The sequence below is a fragment of the Rhineura floridana genome, chromosome 1, assembly GCF_030035675.1.
Source record: "Rhineura floridana isolate rRhiFlo1 chromosome 1, rRhiFlo1.hap2, whole genome shotgun sequence".
In the NCBI taxonomy this organism is placed as follows: Eukaryota; Metazoa; Chordata; class Lepidosauria; order Squamata; family Rhineuridae; genus Rhineura; species Rhineura floridana.
This window is the reverse complement of record NC_084480.1, coordinates 168,471,341-168,497,790: the sequence shown is the minus strand read 5'-3', so window position 1 is coordinate 168,497,790 and position 26,450 is coordinate 168,471,341. Positions and strand designations below refer to the sequence as shown.

The 26,450-nt window shown below is 42.7% G+C and overlaps 1 protein-coding gene across 4 annotated transcripts in view; it reads left to right on the top strand.

The window, feature by feature from the left end:
* Positions 1-26,450, top strand: part of LOC133364424 (flavin-containing monooxygenase 5-like) — a 68,011-nt gene that overhangs the window by 2,457 nt on the left and 39,104 nt on the right. Inside the window, exons 2-4 of one of the 4 annotated variants that reach the window (XM_061584932.1) lie at positions 6,615-6,727; positions 17,592-17,762; positions 20,069-20,257. In XM_061584932.1, coding sequence (XP_061440916.1) covers positions 17,628-17,762; positions 20,069-20,257 — 324 coding nt within the window. In that variant the 5' untranslated portion in view covers positions 6,615-6,727; positions 17,592-17,627. Of the gene's footprint in view, positions 1-6,614; positions 6,728-17,382; positions 17,426-17,591; positions 17,763-20,068; positions 20,258-26,450 lie in introns of those variants that run through there. The other 3 variants (XM_061584943.1, XM_061584926.1, XM_061584934.1) reach the window with 3 other exon arrangements.

Here is a 26,450-nt window from a genome sequence, read left to right as displayed (position 1 = left end):
GGTTGGTTAATGCTTCTCTCCAACAAGGGCTTCTTCCGGCATGCCTGAAAGAGGCGATTGTAAGACCATTGCTGAAAAAACCTACCTTAGACCCATTGTGTTTAGGTAATTATCGACCAGTCTCCAACCTGCCTTTTCTAAGTAAAATCATGGAGCGGGTGGTGACTACTCAACTTCAACGTTTCCTAGATGAAACGGATTATCTCAATCCTCTCCAATCTGGCTTCAGACCTGGCCACGGGACCGAAACGGCTTTGGTCGCCTTGGTAAATGACCTCCGCAGGGAACTCGACAGGGGGAGTGTGTCCCTGTTGGTTCTTCTGGATCTCTCAGCGGCTTTTGACACTATCGATCATGGTATCCTTCTGGACCGGCTTTCCAGGATGGGGCTAGGGGGGACTGTGTTGAGCTGGCTTCATTCCTTCTTGGACGGCCGGATGCAGAAGGTAATACTCGGAGACTCCCGCTCAGCCCCTTGGCCTTTAACCTGTGGGATTCCTCAGAGTTCGGTTCTGTCTCCTTTGTTATTTAATATCTATATGCAGCCGCTGGGTGAGATCATTCGGAGGTTTGGAGTCCGATATCATCAATATGCAGATGACACCCAGCTTTATTGCTCCTTCCCTCCTGACGCCAAAGATGCCATCCGACCCCTGAACCAGTGCCTGTCCTCAGTGATGGATTGGATGAAGGTCAATAGGTTGAAATTAAATCCAGACAAGACAGAAGTGCTTTTCGTCAGTCGTGGGACAAACCTGGAAATAGGGAATCTACCTGTGTTGGATGGGGTTACACTCCCCCTGAAGACTCAGGTTCGCAGTTTGGGTGTGCTTCTGGACTCGGCTTTGAATCTGGATGCTCAGGTTTCGGCCGTGTCCAGGAGCGCCTTTGCCCAATTAAGACTCGTTCGCCAACTGCGCCCGTTTCTAGAGACGTCTGATCTGACGAAGGTAACACATGCCTTAGTTACATCCCGGTTGGACTACTGCAACGCACTCTACATGGGGCTGCCCTTGAAGACAGTTCGGAAGCTTAAATTGGTTCAACGTGCAGCAGCGAGAATGCTGACGGGGGCTGGCCCTCGAACCCATACAACCCCCTTGTTACAACAGCTCCATTGGCTGCCAGTTATCTTCCGATCTCAATTCAAGGTGCTGGTATTAACCTTTAAAGCCCTATACGGTTTGGGCCCTGTTTATTTGTCCGATCGGATGTCATTTTATGAACCCTCCCGCCCCCTGAGATCTTCTGATGAGTCCCTTCTTGTGATTCCCTCAGTTTCACAAGTCCATCTTTCGGGAACTAGAGATAGAGCGTTCTCTGTCATCGCCCCTACACTTTGGAACTCATTACCAGTTGAGGTGCAATTGACTTCTTCGCTTTTGGCATTCCGTTGCCAGGTTAAGACATTCCTATTCCGGGTGGCGTTCAACTTAAATAAGGAATAGGAATAAGAATAGGAAATTTTTTAAGGAGAAATGGTGTTTAACTTAAATGAGGAATGGTAATGTTCTAATTTTAATAGATTATGATAACGTATATGTTACTATGTAGTTTTAGTATATTTATTTTTTGTAAGTGATTATAGTTTATTATGTATATTGTATTTATGTTTTTATATTGAAATTGTTCGCCGCTTTGAGTTTCTGGAAAGATAAAGCGGGTTAGAAATGTTTTAAATAAATAAATAAATGCATCAGAAACATCAGTGGGGAGATGCTCTATGAGCTGCTTAAGGAGCCTGGCATGGACAGCTCTATGCAGTGCCCCATCACAATTGCTGTCAAATCTGAACTCACCTGAGCTGTGACCCATTCCCCCAGGGGGTGGGACAGAGGTAGTTGCAAAGTGGCTACCCGTATTAACTACTTTCAGCCCTGGTGTTTGTCATGAACCTGTCATAAACCTGACCCAGTTCAGTCCCAGGACTCCATTCCCAAATCCAGGGCAATTGATCCTGACAAGGCACAACCTATGCCTCCTTTACCAGGGCTGAGTAACTAACAACAATGCTGCAAGGTAGGTAGACTGCCACCACCCCTTAAACTGGTCAACTACTCTGGGCCAAGGGGAAACCCACACTGCCAGAAATAGACCTGCCAAGGATTCCAACAGACAAGAGCCAAAATTGCACTCCTTGTCTTGGAGCCTTAGGCAAATAACCAAATACATGGTATTCTGTGGGCAAATGCCCAAGGTACCAGATTCAGAGCCACACTCCTCCTGAAATGATCACACACTGGTAAATAAGAAGTAGCTTTATTGAATAAAATGTAAGCGCACAAAAATAGCAGCAAAATGGTTCCTTAAAACCCAAACTCAGAGGGCCAGGTAAAATACAGAGAGTTACAGTCACAAAACAAAACTATATAGCTTATTCTATACTTACAAAGAGGTAACAGTTGAATAACCTCATAGTTCCACATCTCCCGGGAGATGCATAGCCTGGATAGCAGATGGAAAACGGAACCCCCACACAGGTAACACCAATAGCGTGATGGAACCCAGGGGAACAAAGGCTAAAGTTTGAATCCTATACTTATGGGAAAAATCCTAGCAACAGCCAAGAATTAATTAGCCAATCAGGGGGCTCCCAGATGATGAAATACTTCTGAAGTTTTTGCGCGTAACTGGCACGTACTCCCCAAAGCTTCCCAGGCCTGTGGCCTTGATTGTACCAGTCTCTACTGATAAGCAGGTGCTATTGCTTGGGCCTAATTAACTAGCTTCAGCTGTGAAAAAATGCAAGTCATTGCTCTTCACAGAGGCTCCATTTCAGACAAGATGAAATCCCCACAATTCTTTGCCACAGAGCCATTTTAAAAATCAGGCATTCTTGACATGTTCCTCCTTCAAAAAGATGACACCAAAGGTTCAAACACCTCTGTTTCATTGTTGGCCAAAACAGGTCAAAAGAAAAGAAAAAATAACTAACAAAAAATAAAAGGAAAAAGACAGCTTAAAATACTTTTCTAAAAAGAAATATTTGAATGCATCCCCCAAGCATGTCAGGCTACGTCTTTGATTATGCCTTAAAAAAGCTATGTTTCAAAGATTAAAAAAAATTAAGAGAAAGGACCCATAAAATACCCATAGAAGAAAAAAAAAGTCTAAAAAGGACTTTAAAAAGTGAATAAAAAGATTAAGAAAAAGTAAAATAAGGTAATCCAATACTCAAATCCAAAGTCATAACACAGGTCAACAGAGCCATAAAATCAGCCATCTGGAGCATAGGCCCAAGACAAGCTATCAGCAACAACGTTGTCTCGCCCCTTAATGTGAGTGACAGCAAAATCAAAATCTTGCAAAGCCAAACTCCATCTCAACAACTTCTGGTTGGAGTTTTTCCTCTTTTAGAGCCAACACAATGGCGAATGGTCAGTCTGTACATGGAAATGTTGACCCCACAGGTAGGGGCGCAATCTGTTTAAGGCCCACTAGATTGCCAGACATTCCCTCTCAATAGTAGCCAGATTACGTTACTGGGGCAAAAATTTGTTACTGAGATAAGCAACAGGATGCAAATCTCTTCCTGCATCAAATTGCAATAGGGCAATAGGGCAGCACCAATACCAACATTTGAAGAATCAGTCTGAACAACAAATGGTGTAGAAAAATCAGGAGCTTTCAAGACTGGATAATTAATTAAAGGTTTTAAAGCATCAAAAGCCCATTGGCACTTGTCAGACCACTGAACTTGATTAGGCTGACTTTTCTTACAAAGATCAGTTAGGGGTTTGGCCATGCTACTGAAATGAGGGGCAAACCTTCGATAATACCCAGCCAAGCCCACAAAGGATTGAACTTACTTCTTGATGTGAGGCACAGGCCAATTCTGAATAGCCTCAATATTAGCATCAAGAGGTTTTACACTTCCTCCCCACACTCGATGTCCCAAGTAGACAACCTCCTCTATCCAAATTGACACTTTTGAGCTTTAACTGTCAGGCAGCTTCCTGAAGTCTCAGAAAAACAGTTTGCAAATCCTGAACATGTGAATTCCAATCTGAGCTGAAAATAGCAATATCATCTAAATAAGAACATGCAAATTTACCCAGTCCATTTAACACAGTATTAATGAGTCTTGTGAAGGACGCTGAGCCATTACGCAAACCAAAGGTAAGACTGTAAGCTGGAACAGTCCCAGGTGAATCACAAATGCAGACTTCAAGGCAGCATCCTCATCCAAAGGTATCTGCCAATAATCTTTGGTCAAGTCCAGATTAGTGATGTACTTGGCAGCTCCCAAACGCTCAATCAAATGGTCCATCCTAGGCAAAAGATAAGGATCCACTTGGGTGATCTGGTTGAGCTTTCTGTAATCAACGCAAAAATGAACCTCATTAGCTTCTGTGGAAGGAAAATAAAATAGGCTTTCAAAGCCAATTGTAAATTGACTGCCAAAAGGACAGAAGTTTATTGACAAGCAACAAAAGCATACTGATGGCCATCAGGAGACTGCCTTAATGACAATCAAACATCTCTGCCTGAAGCACACCCACACACACATTATATAGTCATGGCATGCGAGCACATTTCACTATCATATATGGTGATTAGCATATACAAGGGTGGTCTTTCACACATGACATGGAAACTTCCAGTCAGATGGATACCCCTCCCAAAAAATTCTTGTTGATGCCTAACTTTAAAATGCATTCCTACTATTGTTGAAATCTTTCTAACCACATTTCACTTTTTCCCACAGCTAGCTGGCGCAGTGTTTTGTCACCATTTCCTTTGTACATTGCAGTTTCAACTAAACGTTTTGCTGACAGAGAAAGACATAGAAGTAACAATCTATTCAAGCATATTGATTATTGAAGCATTATTGTGTTTAGGAAGGGTTGAGGTCAGCTCCGTCCTCATTCCCTCCTCTGAGAATTCAATTCTCACCAGGGCTGACCTCACTGGTAAAACCCATTTTCACAATTCTGGACTCCAACAATGAATCATTCTCCTCACTCCCTCTCTCACTTTCTTCGCTGTCACTTTCAGACTCCTCCTGATTCAGGGTTCCTGCCACTTTAACAACCATCTACATTTCAGGTTTCTTAGGACTGTCAATTCCCTTTTCAACCTTCCCAAGGCAACATTTGTAACAGAACCAGACGGTATATATTATGAGCCCAAGGAACAAAAATAAAAGGTCAATATGAATGAGGGTGGAACCAAGACTTGAGAAAATTCCTCCAATCCAAGCCCCAAAACTCCAATTTAACTCTTCCCCAGTTGCCTCATGGGCTTCGTGTCCCTCCTCTTGTATCTTATCAGCCAAATCCTCTATCCCAGTAATGTTGTCAGGAATAAACAAACAACAATGGGCTTTTATTATTGCGCACGTCCCACCCTTCTCCGCCAAAATAAAATCCAAGGCTATTAGATTTTGTAGGACCATAGTCCTCATTGCCACTAATTTAACACTTGTTGGACAAAGGGCCTTAGCAGTATTATTTGCAATGGCCTCAATGATCCTGGATAATTTTCTTATTTCCTCTAGGGCATAAGGGACTCCCCAGTTTGGAAAGAGAAACCCAAAAACTGTTTCTGCCACAGCCCTCCAAGTTAAACTCCTGGAATTTCTTATTTTCCCTTCTTGTGGTAATGTAGATGCAGGCATGATGTACCCTACATAACATCCTGCAGGTAACCAGTTATATGCCGTTTTCCCACATATGAAATATGTCCCATTCCAAGTTGTAAGAGCCCCTTCATTGCAAGGACAACTTAATGGAAAATTAAGAGTAACATCTTTCCCTTTCTTGTCCTTTCCATAAGTTATTAAAACATTGCTCCCACATTCCACCGTATAATTGTACATACTTTCTCTCACTTCCATTTCTCCCCCACATGCTTCATTGTTTGTGTAAGAAAGAAAACCCCTTCTATCTTTCAGGGGAGGCAAGCTTATCTTTATCTTCAGGATAAGTAAGATAATGGCCCCTGAAACTTTTTTTTTTTTTTGTAATTATAATGTTCCCAATTCCAATTTCCCCCCCTTGAGACCCAACATTGTTGTATGCTATCACATATATCTTGTTTGTTAAGGGTACAGGCAATAAGGGAATTCCAATACCTGCGGTTTTTGGCATATGAGCACAAATCCAACAGTTTGATTTGTTTACTACTTGGGCATACTTTAGACTTAAATGTAAATATGTGTTTCCTTTAAAATGTGTATCAATGGACTCCCATTGTTTAGCCTGCATCGCTTTTTGCAGCGTGGTTGTCCCATTTACTAATCCAAACTCCAGATCCTCTCCATTTACTGCATTATACATCACCAAAGCCAGTTGGTTCATTTTATCAATCACAACCCTTTTTTTAAAATTTCCTTTCTTAGATCAACCCCTGGCTGCATTTCCTCAAGTGCCCTCTTCGATCTGTTTGTCTCCTTTATACTAGTATTATGGGGATACCAAAAGAACATTAAGGTGTCATGAAAATTCAAAATCAGCAACAAAAGCATAGTTATGCACATGAACCATATTGAAGGCATTAGTCACCTGCACAGGGCAACTGTTTATTTCATCCCCACAGTAGGATCAGGCATTTCATGAGTTTTATTGTTATAGCTCTGTTAAAATTTCACCCCGTCCAAGTCTCTTTCACAGCTTCTCGGGACTCTTCTTATCAGGATGCCTCTTGCTTCACACAATGAAGACCGAAAGGATGTTAGGCCTCAAGGAAAGAGCCTATTCTGCTACTAGTGAGCTCAGATTATGGGGTGAGTTGGACACAGGTCCTGAAGGTCTTTGTCCTTGGCCTCAGAAATATCCTGTGTACCAGTGAGTGCTTGGCTTACCACTGGACTTTTGTTAAGGACATTATGGCCCTGTGCTGTCAATCCTTGAGAATCTGACTGTTGGAGTTCACTCTGGATTGCCTTAGTTAATGGTCTAGATTTCAGTTTAATGGTCTCTGGGGTTCTGCCTTCTTACAATATGCATGGATCCATGAATCTCGGCCCTGGACTTTTACTGATGTATAAGTGGTAAGAATAACTTGAAAAGGACTGTCCCACAAACTCCTCAGTGGGCCTCATCTCACATGAACCTTGATGTAGACCCAATCACCAATCTGCAAGTCATGGCAAGGTTTCTCTGAAAGTCTTCACAATGCCTCTGCCACCTGTGAATGAAAGGCTTTTACACATGTCAACAAGGCCCTACAGTATCTTAATATGATATCTATCATAACCAAGTCCTGGCAATAAGGTGGAAGAGGAGGTGTAGATGGAAGTCTCATGGGCCGCCCCATCAAGACTTCATGTGGAGAAAGTCCAGTTTTCCTATTGCAAGTTGATCTCATACTCATGAGGGCTAAGGGAAAGGCATCTGGCCAATTTAGCTTTGTTTCCTCACATATTTTCCTTAATTTGGATTTCAAAATTCCTTTGTATCCCTTAACCTTGCCACTGGAGGCAGGATGATATGGGGTATGGAATTTTTGTTGAATTCCCAAAGGTTTACAAACCTCTTGCATAACCCCTGCAGTACAATGAGTCCCTTTGTCTGAGTCCAGAGATAATGGGATACCAAATCTTGGTATAAAGTCCCTTACCAGCTTCTTAGCTGCAGTAATGGCATCCGCCTTTGCACAAGCAAAGGCCTCTAACCAGTTTGAAAATGTACACACAATTACCAACAGGTATTCATAATTACAACACTTAAGCATACAACAGGAATCTATTTGCAAATTGACAAAAGGGCTTCACAGAGGGGTGTGCTAACCGCTCAGTTTTAGTAGCTTTTCCCACATTGAGGGCTTGACAGATTCTACAAGTCCTTCAATATTGTTTTACTACTGCACTAAATTTTGGTGCATACCAATACCTAGACATTTCTTTTGCCATCCCATCTTTGCCCACATAGGACACACTATGGCTTATTTTTGTAAGGTAGGAGAGAAGTGACTCTGGAGCAACCAGTTGGCCTAGATTTATACATCCTGCTCTACTCCATTATTCCCTATCTTTTGTAAGAGGCCGAATTCTATAATTTAGCCAAATCCTCTATGCCACTGGCCACAGCAAGAACAGGCATTAAAAAACAAAGTGTTGAAGAGACTGGTTTGAACTGTGCTGCCACCTTTGCAGCTGAATCAACCAAAACAATCCCTTTTTGAAACATTATCTTAACCCCTTGTGTGCTTCACATTTTATGACTCTTATTTCTTAAAATTTAAGAGAGGCACATCCTTAAGATCTATTTATGCACACATTTTTTAAAAAAAAAAGTCATGAAGGACTGAATGAGGCAAATAGTGTGTTTTAAAAACACAGAAGCTGCAGCATGGGAAACTAATCCCATGCTGTGCTGCAAAAGGACGCTGTTTTAAGCCATGAAGCTGTATAAGAACTCCAATAATCTAAAAATATTTCCCAGTATTTTAAGTCATGCCAGGCCTACTGGAAAACAAGGCCTGGAACTCTCTCAAGACCTGAAACAATTGGGTACACTGCTCATGAGATAAGCTGTCAGGCAGGAAGGCCTCAGAGATTCCCCCTTCCTCCTGACTTTCAGCTACTAAGTCCACAAAGTCCTCTGCATTCTCTTTCATTTTAGTGCAGGCTAATACTAGATTCTTTCTGGACAAAAAAGCTTTCTTCAGGTACATCCATAGTAAAAGACAGAGAAAAGAAATGGTGGCACGGCTACTCAATGAGGATGGCAAAATGATAACAGATGACAAAGAAAAGGCAGAAGTGCTCAATTCCTACTTTGGCTCAGTCTTCTCCTAAAAGAGGATCTAAAACCCTCCAGGGAAAGGTGAAGTTGAAGGGGTAGGATTGGACCTTGAGATTGATAGACAAATGGTCAAGGAATACCTAATCACTTTGAATGAGTTCAAATCGGCAGGTCCCGATAACTGCATCCTAGAGTATTGAAGGAACTGGCTGAAGAACTCACAGAACCGCTGTCTATTATCTTTGCAAAATAATGGAGAACTGGTGAAGTGCCGGATGACTGGAGGAGAGCTAATGTTGTCCCTATCTTCAAAAAGGGCAAGAAGGAGGAACCAGGGAACCACAGACCAGTCAGACTAACATCAATCCCTGGAAAAATTCTGGAGCAGATGATAAAGCAGTCAATCTGTAAGCACCTTGAAAGCAATGCAGTGATTACTAGGAGCCAACATGGATTTATGAAGAACAACTCCTGCCAAACTAAACTTACCTTGTTTTTTGATCCTTGTAGACTGTGGGAATGCTGTGGACATAATATATCTCGACTTCAGCAAAGCTTTTGACAAAGTGCCCCATGATATTCTGATTAGCAAGCTAGCTAAATGTGGGCTGGATGGACCAACTATCAGATGGATCCACAGTTGGCTCCAGAATCGTACTCAAAGAGTGTTTATCAATGGTTCCTTCTCAAACTGGGTGGAAGTAACAAGTGGGGTACCAAATGGATCGGTCCTGGGCCCAGTGCTCTTTAACATTTTTATTAATGACTTGGATGAGGAGGTACAAAGTAAGCTTTTCAAATTTGCAGATGATACAAAATTGGAGGGCATAGCTAATACCGTGGAAGACAGATTTTTTTTTTAAAGGGACCTTGATAGGCTGGAGCATTGGGCTGAAAACAACAGAATGAAATTCAACAGGGATAAATGCAAAGTTCTACATTTAGGAAAAAGAAACCAAATGCACAGTTATAAGATGGGGGATACTTGGCTCAGCAGTACGACATGTGAGAAGGATCTTGGAATTGTCATTGATCACAAGCTGAATATGAGCAAACAGTGTAATGTGGCTGCAAAAAAGGCAAATGCTATATTAGGCTGCATTAACAGAAGTATAGTTTCCAAATCGCGTGAAGTACTAGTTCCCCTCTATTCAGCACTGGTTAGGCCTCATCTTGAACACTGCATCCAGTTCTGGTCTCCGCACTTCAAGAAGGATGCAGACAAACTGGAACGGGTTCAGAGGAGGGCAACAAGGATGATCAGGGGACTGGAAGTAAAGCCCTATGAGGAGAGACTGAAAGAACTGGGCATGTTTAGCCTGGAGAAGAGAAGACTGAGGGGAGATATGATAGCACTCTTCAAGTACATGAAAGGTTGTCACATAGAGGAGGGCCAGGATCTCTTCTCGATCGTCCCAGAGTGCAGGACACGGAATAATGGGCTCAAGTTGCAAGAAGCCAGATTTCGACTGGGCATCAGGAAAAACTTCCTAACTGTTAGAGCCATACGACAATGGAACCAATAGTGGGCTCTCTGACACTGGAGGCATTCAAGAGGCAGCTCGACAGCCATCTGTCGGGAATGGTTTGATTTTGATTCCTGCATTGAGCAGGGGGTAGGACTCGATGGCCTTCTAGGCCAGTTCCAACTCTACTATTCTATGACAGAGAACACTCTAGGCTGCTTGGTAAAGTTAGGGTAAAAAAAGATGTAAATGTACTGCCTTCAAGTCAATGGCGACCCTATGAATAGGGTTTTCATGAGGCTGAGAGGCAGTGACTGGCCCAAGGTCACCCAGTGAGCTTCATGGCTATGTGGGGATTCGAGACCTCATCTCCCAGGTTGTAGTCCAACATGTTAGCCAGCAAATAATTTGTGTCATTTATTTTGGCCTTGACCAAAAGAGGACCCTCCCAGCTAACAAATAACATATTAGACAGCAAAGCTTTCAGGGCCAGAACCTCAGTTCCCACAGCAAATTTCCGAACTTTGGCTTGAGAGTCATACAAGGCCTTTTGTTGCTGTTGGGTCTCTCCCAAATTCTCACGGGCTACTTCTAACACATCCCTTAGAGTGTTCTGCAACTTTTGCATGTAAGAAACAACTAGAACAGGGGTAGCCTCCATTTTTCCCTCCCATCCTGCCTTTAGCAATGGCAAAGCTCCAACCAGGTCCCTCCCAAAGACCAATTGATTAGGGCTAAACCCGAGACTGATTTGAGGCATGTCCCGATACCCAAACATCAAACAAGGCAAGGCAAAATCCCAACCAGCTGGATGTTTCAGCAAATAAGCCTTTAACATTGTATTAATAGTTAAGTTTAGTCTCTCACACAATCCATTAGTTTGGTGACAAGCATCAACAGATTAAGATGTTCAATGCCAGCTATCTCCCACAGCTTCTGGGTCAGCTTAGCCATGAACCCAGGGCCTTGATCCGAGAGAATGGTCTTAGGACACCCCCAGTTGGAAAACAATTCCAATAAAGCCTTCGCAATATTTGTGGCAGTTATGCTAGCCAAGGGAACAGCAAAATGTGTAGCATTGTTAATGCAAATCAAAATGAATCATTTTCCTCACCTTGTTTGATTAAAGGGGCTCAAAATATCCACTCCAACATTAGAGAATGGTTCTGCTACAATTTGGGAAACTTGCAGGGGGGCTTTTGGATGGTCTCAGGGATACCCCACCCTTTGGCATACATCACAGTTATGACAATAGTCTTTCACTGCTTTAGGCACCATAGACCAGTAAAAACACTTGGTAACTCTGGCCTATGGGCGTTTAATCCCAAAGTGACCAGACCAAACGGAATCATGGGCTAAGCGCGACACATCAGCTTGATAAGCACTCGGCATGACTAGCTGCTTCATGGGAGCCCAATCAATAGAGCTTCCCTGGGAAACAAATTCCCGGTACAAGAGTCCATTCTTCCAGAAAAATCTCAACTTAACAGTCTTTGACAAAGAGGCTGGAGCATCTTTGGCTGACTGACTGCAAGGCTCTAAACTGACATCTTCTAGCAGAGCCTGTTTAAACTCGTTTGAAGTAGCAGACTCCAACTGTAAATTCTCATTTGCATTTTCACAGTCATCAGCACTCTGCACTCCCCCTTCCACTGACAGCTCAGTTGCTACAGCAAAGCATTCCTTTGGTTCAGCTAGTGCTTCTGTGGCTGCAGCAAGGCATTTTTTGGACACCTAGCAGTAAATCCTCATCACTGCACTCTGATTTTGTTGAAACTTTTTGACTTCTGGTAATAACATTTATTTCAGGGTTTTTTAAATTATGCAAATAACTGCAATAATGCAAATCATTTCCAATCAAAACACACCAAAAACTAGGATTCAGGGTATGAAGAATCACCCTATGAAGACCCCGCCAACTTTTATACTCAACAGGCACTTCAGCCACTTCCACACACAATGGCTTTTGTCCATATGGAGTGACAGAGTGCTTTACTGCCTTTAAAATCTGCTCTGGCTTCACCAGATTTCTTGTCATGCTCATTTTTTCACTTCCCGTGTCACAATGACCAATTAACTGGACACAATTAAAATAGTCTCTCCAAATTCAGCTTGAGACCACGCAGCTTAACCCAGTTGGATTAAACAGATAGGAACAGTTCCAAGGGGCTGACTGCTCTGCCCCTCCCCTTTCTCCTGTCCCAGCACAGGCTGGGTTACATTCACCGCAGTAGATTTCACTGAAACCGCTTTAGACACAACAGGACTGTTTTCAGGACTTGATGCAGAAAATTCCCATTCAGTGGATTCACTGCCAGTAACCCGGCATCCCACAATGACCGTGGTCTCTGACCAAAATAGCTAAGTCTTTGGGCAGCGGCTTGTAAAACTTTTCCAAAGCAAACAGGTCCTGTGTCCGCTCTTGGGTCTTAGAGTTCGCTGCTTCAGTCCACGTTACCAGAGCCCTTCCCATGTGTGAAGCTAAGGCTGAAAAGCTTTCCTTGACCTGTCTCTGCAGAGTCTCAAACTTATGGCAACATGCCTCTGCAGACAAAGCAAAATGTTCTCTAACCAGTTCATTAAAATAGTCATAATCATCCGCTGGCTGTCTAGGCAAGGTGCCCATCAGCTCCCTTAGTTCTCCAGAAGCCTGTGACCTTAACACTCGCATCCAATGGCACCTAGGCAGCCTTTGGTCCTCGCAGGCTTGCTCAAAAATCTGGAAATCTGTGTGCACGGCCTCTCTGGGATGGGAAACAGTTTCTTCTTATTGATGTTCTCCAGGCTTTCCTGAGCCCTTCGTTGCTCCCTCCTACGTTGGCTCTTGTTCGCGCTGCACCCACTTGTGCTTCTCCCGCTGCTGCTCCCACTGGCGGTCCTGTTGTTCACGGTCTCACTGTTGGTCCCACATAGCTTCAATTTGCAAGTTCATAAACTCCATTTGCTTTGCAAAAAAGTCCTGCATTCCAGCTGGTCAATTCCTGAGGCATCTCCCAACCCTGGGTGACTCCCATGGCTATCGGCACCTCCACCTCCGAAGACATGAGACTGCAAAGACTCTCCTGCTTGGAACTCATCTCAAGGTGATGACTCCGGCTGCTGCACAGGTTCACTTCCTTCTCCTGTTTCCAAGCCTTGCCCCAGCTCCAGGAGCAAAGACCTGTAACTGCTGTCTGTGCTGTACACAACCTCAGCTTTCTAAGCTGCTGTCTTTGACCTAGTCCTATTTATCCTTGCTATCCAAAATAACAAACCTTTGTGACAGAAGTCTCTTTCCAGACAGTTACCAGTTTTGCCAAAATGCACTTATTTCACTAGGAGAAAATTATGGCTGCAAATCCTGCAAAGCTGCCACTATGTCATGAACCTGTCATAAACCTGGTTCAGTCCCATGACTCAATTCCCAAACCCAGGACAATTGACCCTGGCAAGGCACAACCCGTGCCTCCCTTACCAGGGCTGAGTAACTAACAACAACCCTGCAAGGTAGGTAGACTGCCACCACCCCTTAAACTGGTCAACTACTCTGGGCCAAGGGGAAACCCACAGTGCCAGAAATAGACCTGCCAAGGATCCCAACAGATAAGAGCCAAAATTGCACTCCTTGTCTTGGAGACTTAGGCAAATAACCAAATACATGGTAGTCTGTGGGCAAATGCCCAAGGTACCAGATTCAGAGCCACACTCCTCCTGAAATGATCACACACTAGTTAATAAGAAGTAGTTTTATTAAATAAAATGTAAGTACACAAAAATAACAGCAAAATGTTTCCTTAAAACCCACACCCAGAGGGCCAGGTAAAATACAGAGAGCTACAGTCACAAAACAAAACTATCTAGCCTATTCTGTACTTACAAAGAGGTAACAGTTGAATAACTTCATAGTTCCACATCTCCTGAGAGATGCATAGCCTGGATAGCAGATGAAAAATGGAACCCTCACACAGGTAACACCAATAGCATGATAGAACCCAGGGGAACAAAGGCTAAAGTTTGAATCCTATACTTATGGGAAAAATCCTAGCAACAGCCAAGAATTAATTAGCCAATCAGGGGGCTCCCAGATGATGAAATACTTCTGAAGTTTTTGTGCGTAACTGGCATGTACTCCCTAAAGCTTCCCAGGCCTGTGGCCTTGATTGTACCAGTCTCTACTGATAAGCAGGTGTTCTTGCTTGGGCCTAATTAACTAGCTTCAGCTATGAAAAAATGCAAGTCGTTGCTTCAGACAAATCTGAAGTCCCCACAATTCTTTGCCACAGAGCCATTTTAAAAACCAGTCATTCTTACTTTCACCTACAGCTCTGTTGTCTACTTTCACAATCCTGGACAGCAGCCCCCATTCAAGAGCCTCCCTTGTGAGTGTTCTGGTATCCTCCATCTTATCCAAGATGGCCTTCCTACTCTCACTATAGTGGTATTAGGGTGGAGGAGAAATTTTATTCAGTTCATATTGAAAGCCAAATTTATGAAATTTGCACTTTCCAAAAGAATATGAGAACTGAAACAGCCATTCTTCAAAATTCACACTTAACCGAATTTTGTAATGCAGTTCTCCATCCAAACCATGTCTTCAAAAATGCATATATTGGGGGAGAAATGTGCATTAAAATGAGTATATTAGTGAAAACAACATACAAAAATGCATTTTATTGGGAGAAATTGTTTGCAAAAATGTGTACATGTCAACATTACTTACAACAATGTGCTTAGTTGAAAAAACTTGCATTAAAATGCTGAAGCATTTTCATCTTAAAAAAAGATGAAAATCTTTTTTTAAAGCATATGTGAACCATATTAAAGAAATGCGAACTGAATTTAAGTTTTGATAAATGAGTAACTGAGGAAACCAAAACTGGTAGATCCTTCCATCCCTAACTGGTATCATTTCCCATGTCCACAGTGGTTCTTCTATAGAAGGAGGGCAGTTCAGCTTGACTTCCTTCCTTCACCCATAACCTTGATGCCCCTAGTCATATTTCTGAACAAAACTCATAGACAAATGATGCACCCCCTTAAAAAAACCCAAACGGATCTTCCCAAGGCTAATTCTAATGTCTTCCCAGAGTGACTGATGTTCACCAGCTGGCCAAAGCCCAACCACGTCTCCAGGTTGCTTGTAATTGCATTTCTTGGTTTCTCTGTTTTCCAATCCTAAATTCAGTTAGCCACATTTCTGCATCTGTTTGTGATGGTTATTATGTTTTAAAGTCCTCACAAAAATTCACAAAGCTCAGACCACTTTTCCATGAAGAAAATGCCAAATGCGCAGATGGGAACATTTATCTAAGCAAATCGTTAAGAGTAAAAGAGAAGAGTGTGCAGCTAGTATGGGATCCACCCCACAGGAACTTCTACACCTGTTGTAAAAGGTATGCCAGCTGAAACTCTAGCCTGCATGTCTAAGTAGGCCTAGCAGAGGTCCTAATTCAGCCCCCAAGGCCATTTTCCCCAATCCACAGCCACTTGCCTCATATCTGATGTCATATGTGACATCTGGTGAAGGGCTTGTAAAAAGAACAATCTGAGGCCTTAAAGTGCATTCCAACTGTTCCTTGGCAAGTGTTAATGTCTGTCAGCTGATTGGCAAGATCTGCAGGGATTGGCTGTACTAGTTTAAGCTGGGCTGCAAAAGAAGTGAGGAAAGCATTGGGAATAGATTTAGAATGAACTCCTGATTCTTTCCTTTGAAATTGGGTCTGCCCTCCTGTCAAACTGGCTTGCAGGGGGTGGGGAAACTCAGGATCCAACCATGGGGCAGATCTAATTCCCCACACTTGTTTTAGAAGTTAATTGCCCCAGCACCAAGAGAATCACTGAAACGTCATTGGATCTGATTGTCAGAATATAAGAAGAGCCTGCTGGATCAGGCCAGTGTGCCATCTAGTCCAGCATCCTGTTGTCACAGTGGCCAACCAGATGCCCATTGGAAGCCCTCAAGCAGGATCTGAGCACAAGAGCACTCCCCTCCCCACTGTTTCCAGCAACTGGTATTCATAAGCATACGGCCTCCAACTGTGGAGGCAGAGCATAGCCATTGTGGCCAGTAGTCTTTGATACCATTATCCTCCATGAATTTGTCTAATCCTCTTTTAAAGCTGTTCAAGTTGGTGGCTATCACTGCCTCCTCTGGGAGCGAGTTCCATAGCTTAACTATGCGCTATGTGAAGAAGTACTTTCTTTTGTCTGTCCTAAATCTTTCAGCATTCAGCTTCATTGAGTTCTAGCGTTATGAGAGAGGGGGGGAAATTTCTCTGTCCACTTTCTCTATGCCATGCATGTTTTTATACACTTCAATCATGTCACCTCTTACTCACCTTTTCTCTAAATGAAAAAGGCCCAAATGCTGTAACCTCTCACCAGGAAGTTGCTCCATTGCTTTGATCATCTTGTTTACCCTCTTCTGAACCTTTTCTAGCTCAATAATGCCCTTTTTGAGGTGAGGTGACCAGAACTGTACAGTATTCCAAATGGGGCTGCACCATAGATTTGTACAGTGGCATTATGATATCAGCAGTTTTATTTTCAGTACCTTTCCTAATGATCCCTAGCATGGAATTTGTCCTTTTCACAGCTGCTGCACATTTGTTGAGGGCTTTTTCTCCCCAAGAAACAATCTAGCCTGCTGAGTAAAAAATATTCTACACTTGACCACCACATCAGTCAGCCTTGCTCAGGTGTACTACCCCTGAACATGGAAGTTCATTTACTTCCACTTGTCCAAGAGCAATGAGCAGTCCAGTCCCTAACCCTAACTAGAAGCTGAAATAATGTGTATGGACCAACCAAACACATGGCCCTGCCAAGCTTTCAGTAGTTGCTGATATGCTGCCCTCAAACATGGAGGTGCTACTAAACTATCTGCACATATACTTCAGGACAGTTTTCAGACTTGTGGAATTTTCCTAACCCCTGAGGTGTGAAATAGAGGGATTATCCTGAGGTGGGGATTATGGCCCCTCGCTCTGATGGAGAGGTGAGTCAGATGCAATTGGTGTCCCAGAGTTGATGTGATCTGTACAACAGGAGCAAACTGCACCTGTAAGTACAAATCTTCATATGATTTAATACCAATCAGACTATAGCAGAAGGCTAACCGTAACAGGTATTTTTTACCCATCCATAATATATTTATCACATCCATGAAGGAAAACTTTAATTCTGAAGAATCATGACTTTGAGTTCTTGTTGTTCTTGTCTTTGTGTCTATAGATATCTTTATGTTTTGGGGATACTCTTGCAGGCAAGTGATCATCAATACCGTAATAGGTAATAAGAAATAGAGTCAGATAGGAACAAACCTACTATACCTTATGTTTTGGGTGTGATAAAGAAGAATTTGCAATACAAATCAAGGAGATATGGGTGTGTCTGTAGAATTCAAGATGTAAGAGTATGAACTGTATGGAAAGAAATAATCTCTTCATCTTCCTAGTCTAGCCCTGACATTTCTGAACTTGGGAAACAGACCATGGCAAAGAAGAAAGTTGCAATTATAGGAGGTGGCTCCAGTGGACTTTGTAACATCAAATGCTGTTTGGATGAGGGTCTCGATCCTACATGCTTTGAGAGCAGTGAAGACATTGGGGGGCTCTGGAGGTTCAAGGTAAACCAGATTGTTTCATAAACATTGACACTTGTCAACGTTTGAAAGGATTGTGTTGGTGGGGATTTGTAACTACTAACTATTACAATTCTAGAAGCAGGACGGGGCAGAAAGGGTGAAGTGAAAATGGCAAGTTTAACTAAAAGTTCTCAGTCACGGGGAAGGGAGCAGGCAGGAAAGGATTAACCTATCCTCCAACTGAAGGCAGAACCAGCATGTTTTATGGGCAGACAGTAGCTTTCTACTCACAGATGAAATCCTCAATTCTTTCACAAAAATTCACAAACAATAAATATTTATTATTACATAAAACATGGCTTTTAAAAATTCTTAAGGATAGGACAATAGCCAGCAGAAGGGATAGTGTAATGTACCTGTTCAGACTAGGCATGGGAAAGTGTAGACATATAGCCCACAGATATTTCTATCAAACTTTAAGAAGCAGGGAAATTGGGCAGCTATAGTGAATGCACCAGGGGAGCAGCAGACCTGAACTCCTCTCTGAGATATTGTACTGCCCTACAAATTGGTCAAAATGCAAACACAGTTTGGGTTGGTCTTTCACTGTGCATGGTTTGATTTACTTTGCAATTTTGGTGAAGTTTCCCATAGTAAATTGTTTTATTTTGCTTCTGTTTCTGTGAATATGAAGTTCACTAACACTTTGCATAATATACACTAAAAAAAACCCTAAACTATTGTGGAATAATGGCACTGACTATTCTGCAGAATAGTTTCCAGTGGATATGAGGAGTGTCTCCGTTTGCACAAGATAAAACAGTGGGGGGTGAAATATATTCTAGGAAATTTCTAGGTGTGCTCTATGGAGGGAGAGGGAGGGGAGGAAGAAGGATGGAAGCAGGATGGAAGCAGGCAGGAGGAGGAGGGGAGAAGGAGGGCAGGTTTGATAATTTGCATGTTTATTGAGTTCAATGGGATTTACTCCCATGCAATCATTCTTAGGATAGGTGAAGCTGACCTGGGGGAGGGGCAGGGAGGAGAGAGGGAGGGGAGAAGACTGGATGGGTGGGCACTGGGCAGAGGGAAACCCCCCTTCCTTTCCAAAAGGAAAACATTGTTAACAATATCATTATTTTTTGGGATTTCCCAGTCCTTTTTATTCTAGAGCAGACACATGTAGTCTCCCACCCACATTTAAACCAAAGCTGTCTCTTGTCACATCCACCATGAAGTAGGGCACTAAATACTAACATATTATGTGAAATATGATATGGACAGCATCTTATTGGGCATTAATAGATCATAACAACCTGGACACCTGAGTGCCTCTTGGGCTTGTTCTGCAGTTTGGCTTGCCCAAGATAATTTTTGAGGATGAGTTAGTGGATAGCATTCTAAAATTCTGAGGTTGTTGTGAGTGTAGTGCTGCATTTGTGTCTGTGTGTGTGACGCCCTTCCCTGGCTCTCCCTGTCAGGTTCCTACCTGCGCGTGGCTACTGCCTGTCACTAGGCACCACCAGGGACTCCACCAGTCCGGACAGTCCTTTTTTATTGTTTCTTCCCCCGCTCTAGCACAGATCTCAACAGATCCCCCTGCTAGGCAACCACCAGTAACGTCCCAATACTAGTATTCCCAGAGACTCTGAATACTGGTATTGTTATTCTCTTCACCGCTGCCACCATTTGTTACAGTTCCCCTTCAGCCTTGGTCATTACCTTACCCTCCCTTCTGGTCTGTGAAGCCCCAGCCAAGGATCAGGCCTTTGGTAAACCAAATTAAGTCTTTATTACAGATAACAAAGCTAACAAGATTAACAAGATTTCTTCTTAAGGCACATAAGCATATGGTTTTACTCAATACTAATCCGAACTCCACCTCCCTCCTGGCAAACAACTCTCTAAACCCCACCAAGCAACCCACTCAGTTCTCTTCTCCCCCCCAGATTCCACTCTCCCTCTTCCTTTTATGCATTCAGCCATTTTAAACACTCAGCCAATCATCTCGCATTCTACTGCCCATTCACTCCCCCTCTTTCACTCCACTTACCATGTATCTTCTAAACAACAACACTTACCATATATACATTAATATAGGAACATCACAGTGTGCCCCTGTAATACTTTGCCAAATGTGTGTGTTTGTGTATTGTAAGTCTCCAGTGTTTCTTCCACAAAGGAAACTGATCCTGTGAGGCCTGACCTAGATTTCCCAATGACTAGAGAGCAGCACAAACAATATTTTCATATGTAACTCGACTTTGTTACTTGCCTTTCCAATAAAATTGCCCAAGGTGATGTACACAAAATGGACATTAAAAAGCCATCTACAATTATGCTCCCTGCAGGAGAATCCTGAGGAGGACCGGGCCAGCATTTATAGATCTGTAATCATCAACACTTCCAAGGAGATGATGTGCTTCAGTGACTTCCCCATCCCCGATGACTTCCCCAACTACATGCACAACTCCAAGATTATGTACTATTTCCGGATGTATGCCAAGCACTTTGATCTTTTGAAATACATCCGCTTCAGGGTAAGAAGAGTAGAAGTGGCATTGGGAGTAGGAATAAACCTGTATGTAGGTAAGCTTTTAGGCTTGAAAGACCTAATTCTGAGCAGAAGAGTTCTTGACAATGAAAGAACACAATCATAACCTTTTGCTATCAAATCAAGAGGCTGTAGTCCATGGTTCGGCAACCCATCATCCAAAAGGCCTTCAGTGTAGTCCAGAATCTGAGCTTTCTTTCTTTCTTTTTTAAGTAAGTGTCTAGCCCTCCTAGAAAGAATGCTATGGAGCAAAATGTGCCAGTACCCTTCTAAGCAATTTCTGTGAAATGAGCCAACCTGACTCTTGCCTATCAGTGTTATTAGTCAATGAGTGAAGTCAGAACTGTGATTGGTAATTGAGCAGTTTGGACACCAGACAATAGGAATCTCTAGGATCCTAAGGAGCTTACGTTTTCCCCTCCCCTTTAGTGCACTTTTCCTGCTTCTGTCTTTTTTTCCTAGTCCTTGGAATCTCCCTAGTTTGCCCTTCCGTTTCACTAGCAACCAGGATGCATCTTTCCTATGTTGGATTCACCTGAGATTAGGTTGTGCCTAAAAATGATTTTTGGAAAATACAACAAAATTATGGGTGAATGTTAAAGAATCCCCCTCCCACCCAAATGTGAAAACTTTGCAACGAGACTTAGGCATATCTCCTGCTTTGCAGGAAATAAAGGCCAGGGACTCATTAAGAATTCTCTGTGCAGGATAGATAACTTACAGTACAATAATGTACATGTCTACTCAGAAGTAAGTCTCTTTGTGTTTGAAAGGGCTTGCTTCCAAATAGGTGGGTACAGGATCTATGTGTGATTGTATCTCTTGCATTCATTTTTCTCTGTCACATTCATCCTGCAAAGCATATAGTCCAGATTGCTCGACTTTGAATTATGATGCCCCTTTAAAAGTGAGTATCATTTCATTTTTGTTTCTCTAAACCAGCCTTTCCCAACCAGTGTGCTTCCAGATGTTGTTGGACCCCAACTCCCATCAGCCTCAGCCAGCATTGCCAATGGTCAGGAAGATGGGAGTTGTGGTCCAACAACATCTGGAGGCCCACCGGTTGGGAAAGGCTGCTCTAAACAGTACAGATTAGGCAGGTCAGTGGCATTTTGGAGCTTTCATATATGTGTGTGTGTTATGATATGCAGTATATGATGTGTTTGATATTTTTAAAATATATATAAACATATTTGCCAAGGTATGTGCTTTTTAGGCATGGTATATTCTCTTTTTTGTTTCTTTTTGACAGCGTATTTGTTTTTGTATAATGCCGTTACTGTTGACTGAAATGTCTGTTTCTGGCAAGAGATGATTTGGATTGGCTACTGGTGGGACTCGTGGCATATTTCTAAAGGGATAAGTTTCGCTGTTGTCTACTAGTTGGTCATTCTACCAAGATCTTGAATTGGACTACATTATAGTACCTCTTCTTTTGAGCTTAGCAGGATTACTTACATCATCCTATTTTCATATATTGGCTCATCTACATGGTAGTTTACTGTGTGTTTGGTGCTACTCACGTCTCCTTTAAATTTGCCTGGTTCACAGGACGTTACCAGCAAACAGAAGCTATCACTCAATTTCCCCTTGTAAATCCATACTAACCCAATCCGCTGATAATACAAAAAGTGGGGGGAAATCTCCAATCCGTTTCTCTAGTGCTTGCAGACACTTTGCTCCAGTGATTTTAGGTGGGTGTGTCAATCGTTCCTCTCTCAACACCCACTATCTCCTCCTCCCTTCTTTCATTTTGTTTCCTGTGGGCTGACAAGCAACTTCCAGCTGCTCTCCTCCATTCTGCTGGTCTTTTTTTTTTCTGCAAACAGTCCCTTTATTTTCTTTTACCCCTAATGTGTGTGCAAAAGCATAACGCTCAAAAAAAGATGTGTATTTCAGCTGTATTCTACCAGCCATAGGAAGGGAAAAGACAGATATTTTCACTTCTGGGTGTTGTTGTTTTTAAAGGAACCTACTGCTTCTGCATCCTCCGTGGCACAGAGTGGTAAGCGGCGGTAACACAGCCGAAGCTCTGCTCACGGCCGGAGTTCGATTCCAACGGAAGGAGGAAGTCGAATCTCCAGTAAAAGGGGTCAAGGTCCACTCAGCCTTCCATCCATCCGTGGTCAGTAAAATGAGTACCCGGCCTATGCTGGGGAGTAAAGAGAGACTGGGGAAGGAACTGGCAATCCCACCCCATATATACGGTCTGCCTAGTAAACGTCACAAGACGTCACCCTAAGAATCGGAAAACAACTCGCACTATAAGTGTGGGGACACCTTTACCTTTACTTACTGCTTCTGGTAGAACAGATTCAGCATGCTCGGTCACCTAGCAACCAGAGGAAGTGGAAATTTATAATTAGAGGGCAGGGCCATAAGGAAACAGCGAGACTAATCCTTCCCAGAGGAAAGCGTATTTGTGTTAATGGGAAAAAGCAATGGGCAGCTAACATTGAGCAGGAACTGCTAACGATGCAAATCTGTAATGAAGGTAAATGCAGTGTATTCGTTACTAAGAAATGCTCCCATATAGAAGAGCCCTATGACAGCTAGATTTGGATTTGGTGTTTTAGGATTTGGTATAAGTTTTTTGCAAATGTATAATGTGGACATACTATATGCTACTGTCAGGGACTGTACCCTGGTAGATTACCAGGGATATGCTAGTGTAACATTGTGTCAGTGCAACTCCAGTGCCAGAGGAGTCAAAAATTGAAGATAATGGAAGACATGTAGAGTGTACAGCTTCAAATGGACCAGCAGAACCAGAAGTCCAGTAGCATTTTAGCGTGCTTAGTTATGCCTGCTGCAGGATGAAATAATAGACCACCAGCCAAGACGTTCAGGAAGAGAAACTGTACTTGTTTCAATAGGTTTGTCACACCGTGCTCCTTCACGCTCTCTCTCTCCAACCAACTATAACGCATTCCTATTACCCCCACACCTCTGTGTGCTTACTCAAGCCTTTTATTGCTGCTTCTTTGATCTGTTACAGCTGCAGCCTGACCTTGGGCGTTTCTCCCAAGTGCTCTCAATTAACGGCTTAACTCTTTCCTTAACTTCTACTGTCCTGTCTGGAAATGGCTGTGTTGCCCACCTAAGCCTGACAGCCCCCACCTTCCAGACAGACATTGCAAGTTACAATTTTACAGTATAAGTATACAGTTCTTTGGTTACAAAGTTACATTGCTTTACATTTTACAGTCTTCAGGCATTTTTCCCCCCACTTTTCTACGTTCTTTTGAGGATGAACACATTTAACACATATATGCACAGTCACTGTCACCTTCTTGAGCATACTTTGCCATTCGTGCTCTTATGCTATTTATGAACAGGGTATCACTGTCTGTTATTACTTTGCACTGTTTGTTTTCCTCACTGTTTGTCTCACCCTGTATGGCTGATACTTGGAAACGTTCAGGTGGTTTCCCTATGTTTTGTCTTGTTGACCTCCTTAATGTTTCTGTTTCTTGTTCCTGTTCTGTTTCTGTGTCTGTGCTTGATGCACTGCTACTGGAATCAGAGCTGCTTTTCTTTATCTCCTGTTGTGTTTCTTCCCTTTCCTGTTTTATCTGTTGAGCAGACTCTGTTGCATTTATGCCATTTGTGTCACTGCAATCTAGATTTACATATGTTCTGTGGTTCTCTGAGTCTTGTTCTTGTGTTCTAACACTCCTGCTGAGTGTTACACTACCATCCTGTGGAACCCACACACGGTAATTAACATGTTGAAACCCCAACACATATCCCTTTTTCTCTCTGGGAGCCAATTTTCCCTTTCTCTTTCCCTTGGGAACATGCACCCAGCATGGGGAACCAAATCTCAGTATGTGTTGTAATCTGGGCTTTCTTTTGTACAACATTTCATATGGTGACATGGCTATAGTTCTATGCAGTACTCTATTTTGAATATATGTAGCATACATTAAACTTTCTCCCCAGAAAGATTGAGCAAGGCCTGAATCCTTTAACATTGCTCTCATAGCATCCTGCAATGTTTTGTTTTTCCTTTCAGCTGTCCCATTCTGATGTGGTGAAAATGGGGCGGTTACAGCATGGTTTATTCCTTTCTTTTCAAAATATTGTTCCAGGGACTTTCCTGTGAACTCCCCGCCCTGGTCAGATCTAATCTGTTGCACCTATGTGCCATGCTGTACTTCCACTCTGGTCAGAAAACGTTTTAATTTCTCTGCAGCCTCATCTTTTGTTTTTAGTAAATTTACATGACAATATCTTGAATAATCGTCAACAATCATGAGAAAATATCTAGCACCACCTTGCATTTTGGGAAATGGTCCCGCTAAATCAACATGTATAGTCTGATAAGGTTTATCAGTATTTCTTTCGGCTACTTTGTTAATTGGAGCTATTGTGGCCTTTGTTTGCTGACATACTTCATACTGCATGTATTGCTTGCAGTCTTTTAGTTGTACATCAGCACTGAATTGAGCTGCCTTTTTCACAGTCTCATAATTTACATGCCCCAGCCTTCGGTGCCATTCATGGATGCATTTATCATGGGTTTTCTTATGCGTCACTAGTGAGGCCTGTGCTGTAGGATTTACTTTTACATAGAACATGGATTCTTTACAATATCCCTTTAGGCACACCTTTCCCTTTTTCATTATCTCACATTTCTTGTTACTGAATAACACACTATAACCCATTTCCAATAGTTTTGAAACTGACAGAATGTTGTTAGTTAATGTTGGCACAAATAAAACATTTGTCATTATTGTCTGTAAAGCACATATCTGTACAGTACCCTTACCCATCACCCGTTGTTTAGTACCATCAGCTAAACTCACGTTCATCAGCTGGCACCATTGTTTTAAATAAACTTTTATCTTTTATGAGTGAATGGGTGGAACCTGAGTCCAAGACCCACATACTATTGTCTCTGTTTACAATGTCTTTTTCATCCTTTGTCTTTGCACTCACCAACTGCACGTGTGAGGGTTTTCTTCCGTCCCTCCTCCTTCTCAGTAAGTCACAGTCCCGCCTTAGATGATGCAAGGAGCCGCAGTTGTAACATGCTTTAGTCCCAAAAGCCTTTATCTCAGTCTTTTCTTTTCTTTCACTTCTTTCGATCCGTCCCTCTTGCCTTTGTTTTGTTTCTTTTCTTCTCTCCCATTCTTGTTTCAGTTTGTCTGCAACATATCGAACCGAAAGTCCAGAATCGGGCATCGCTTCAAGGGCGCTTATGACAGGATTCCAAGAGTCATTGAGTGTTGAAAGAGTGATATAAATTTGCTGTGTTTCCGTATGTTCCACACCCCTTTCCTGTAATTCTGCAAATAGGCCTGCAATGTTCATTAAGTGTTCTGACATTGTTACTTCGTCTGTTAGCTGCATTCTGTATAGTTGTCTCGCAAGACTTATTCTACTGCTAGCTGTTGCTTGAACATAATAGTCTCTTAAAGTAGTCCACATTTCCTTAGCAGTATTTTTACCTCTTAGATGTAATAGTTGCAAGTCTCTGACAGCCAAGATTATTAATGACTTTGCTCTTTCGTCCCAGCGTAGCCATTCTGCAGGTGGTGGAACGGAGGGGGGTTGTTGGTCAATTACTTTCCATAAATCCTCTCTGTTTAGATAGGCTTGCATCCGCAGCCGCCAGCATGAGTAATTTCGTTCCGAGAGACGTTCCAGTGGAATGCCAGCCAAAGTTACTCCATCCATTCTTGCAGACTTCCTTATCACTTTGGTTTTCTGGCAACACAATCCTCTGCCGCTGCTTTGCCGCTCTCCCACAGCTCACCAGCTCTCCGGCTCAGCTTCCTTTGGTTGTCCGGCGTAGCACAAGCTTGCTTCACTGGTAGCAAACTGGTTGTTACTGGTGTGGAGCTGGGCCCATAACCCTTTGTAGAGTGTACAGCTTCAAATGGACCAGCAGAACCAGAAGTCCAGTAGCATTTTAGCGTGCTTAGTTATGCCTGCTGCAGGATGAAATAATAGACCACCAGTCAAGACGTTCAGGAAGAGAAACTGTACTTGTTTCAATAGGTTTGTCACACTGTGCTCCTTCGCTCTCTCTCTCCAACTAACTATAACGCATTCCTATTACCCCCACACCTCTGTGTGCTTACTCAAGCCTTTTATTGCTGCTTCTTTGATTTGTGTCATGGCCCTGTCAGAGGACTCCTCAGATGAGAACGACTCGGGAGTAACAGCAG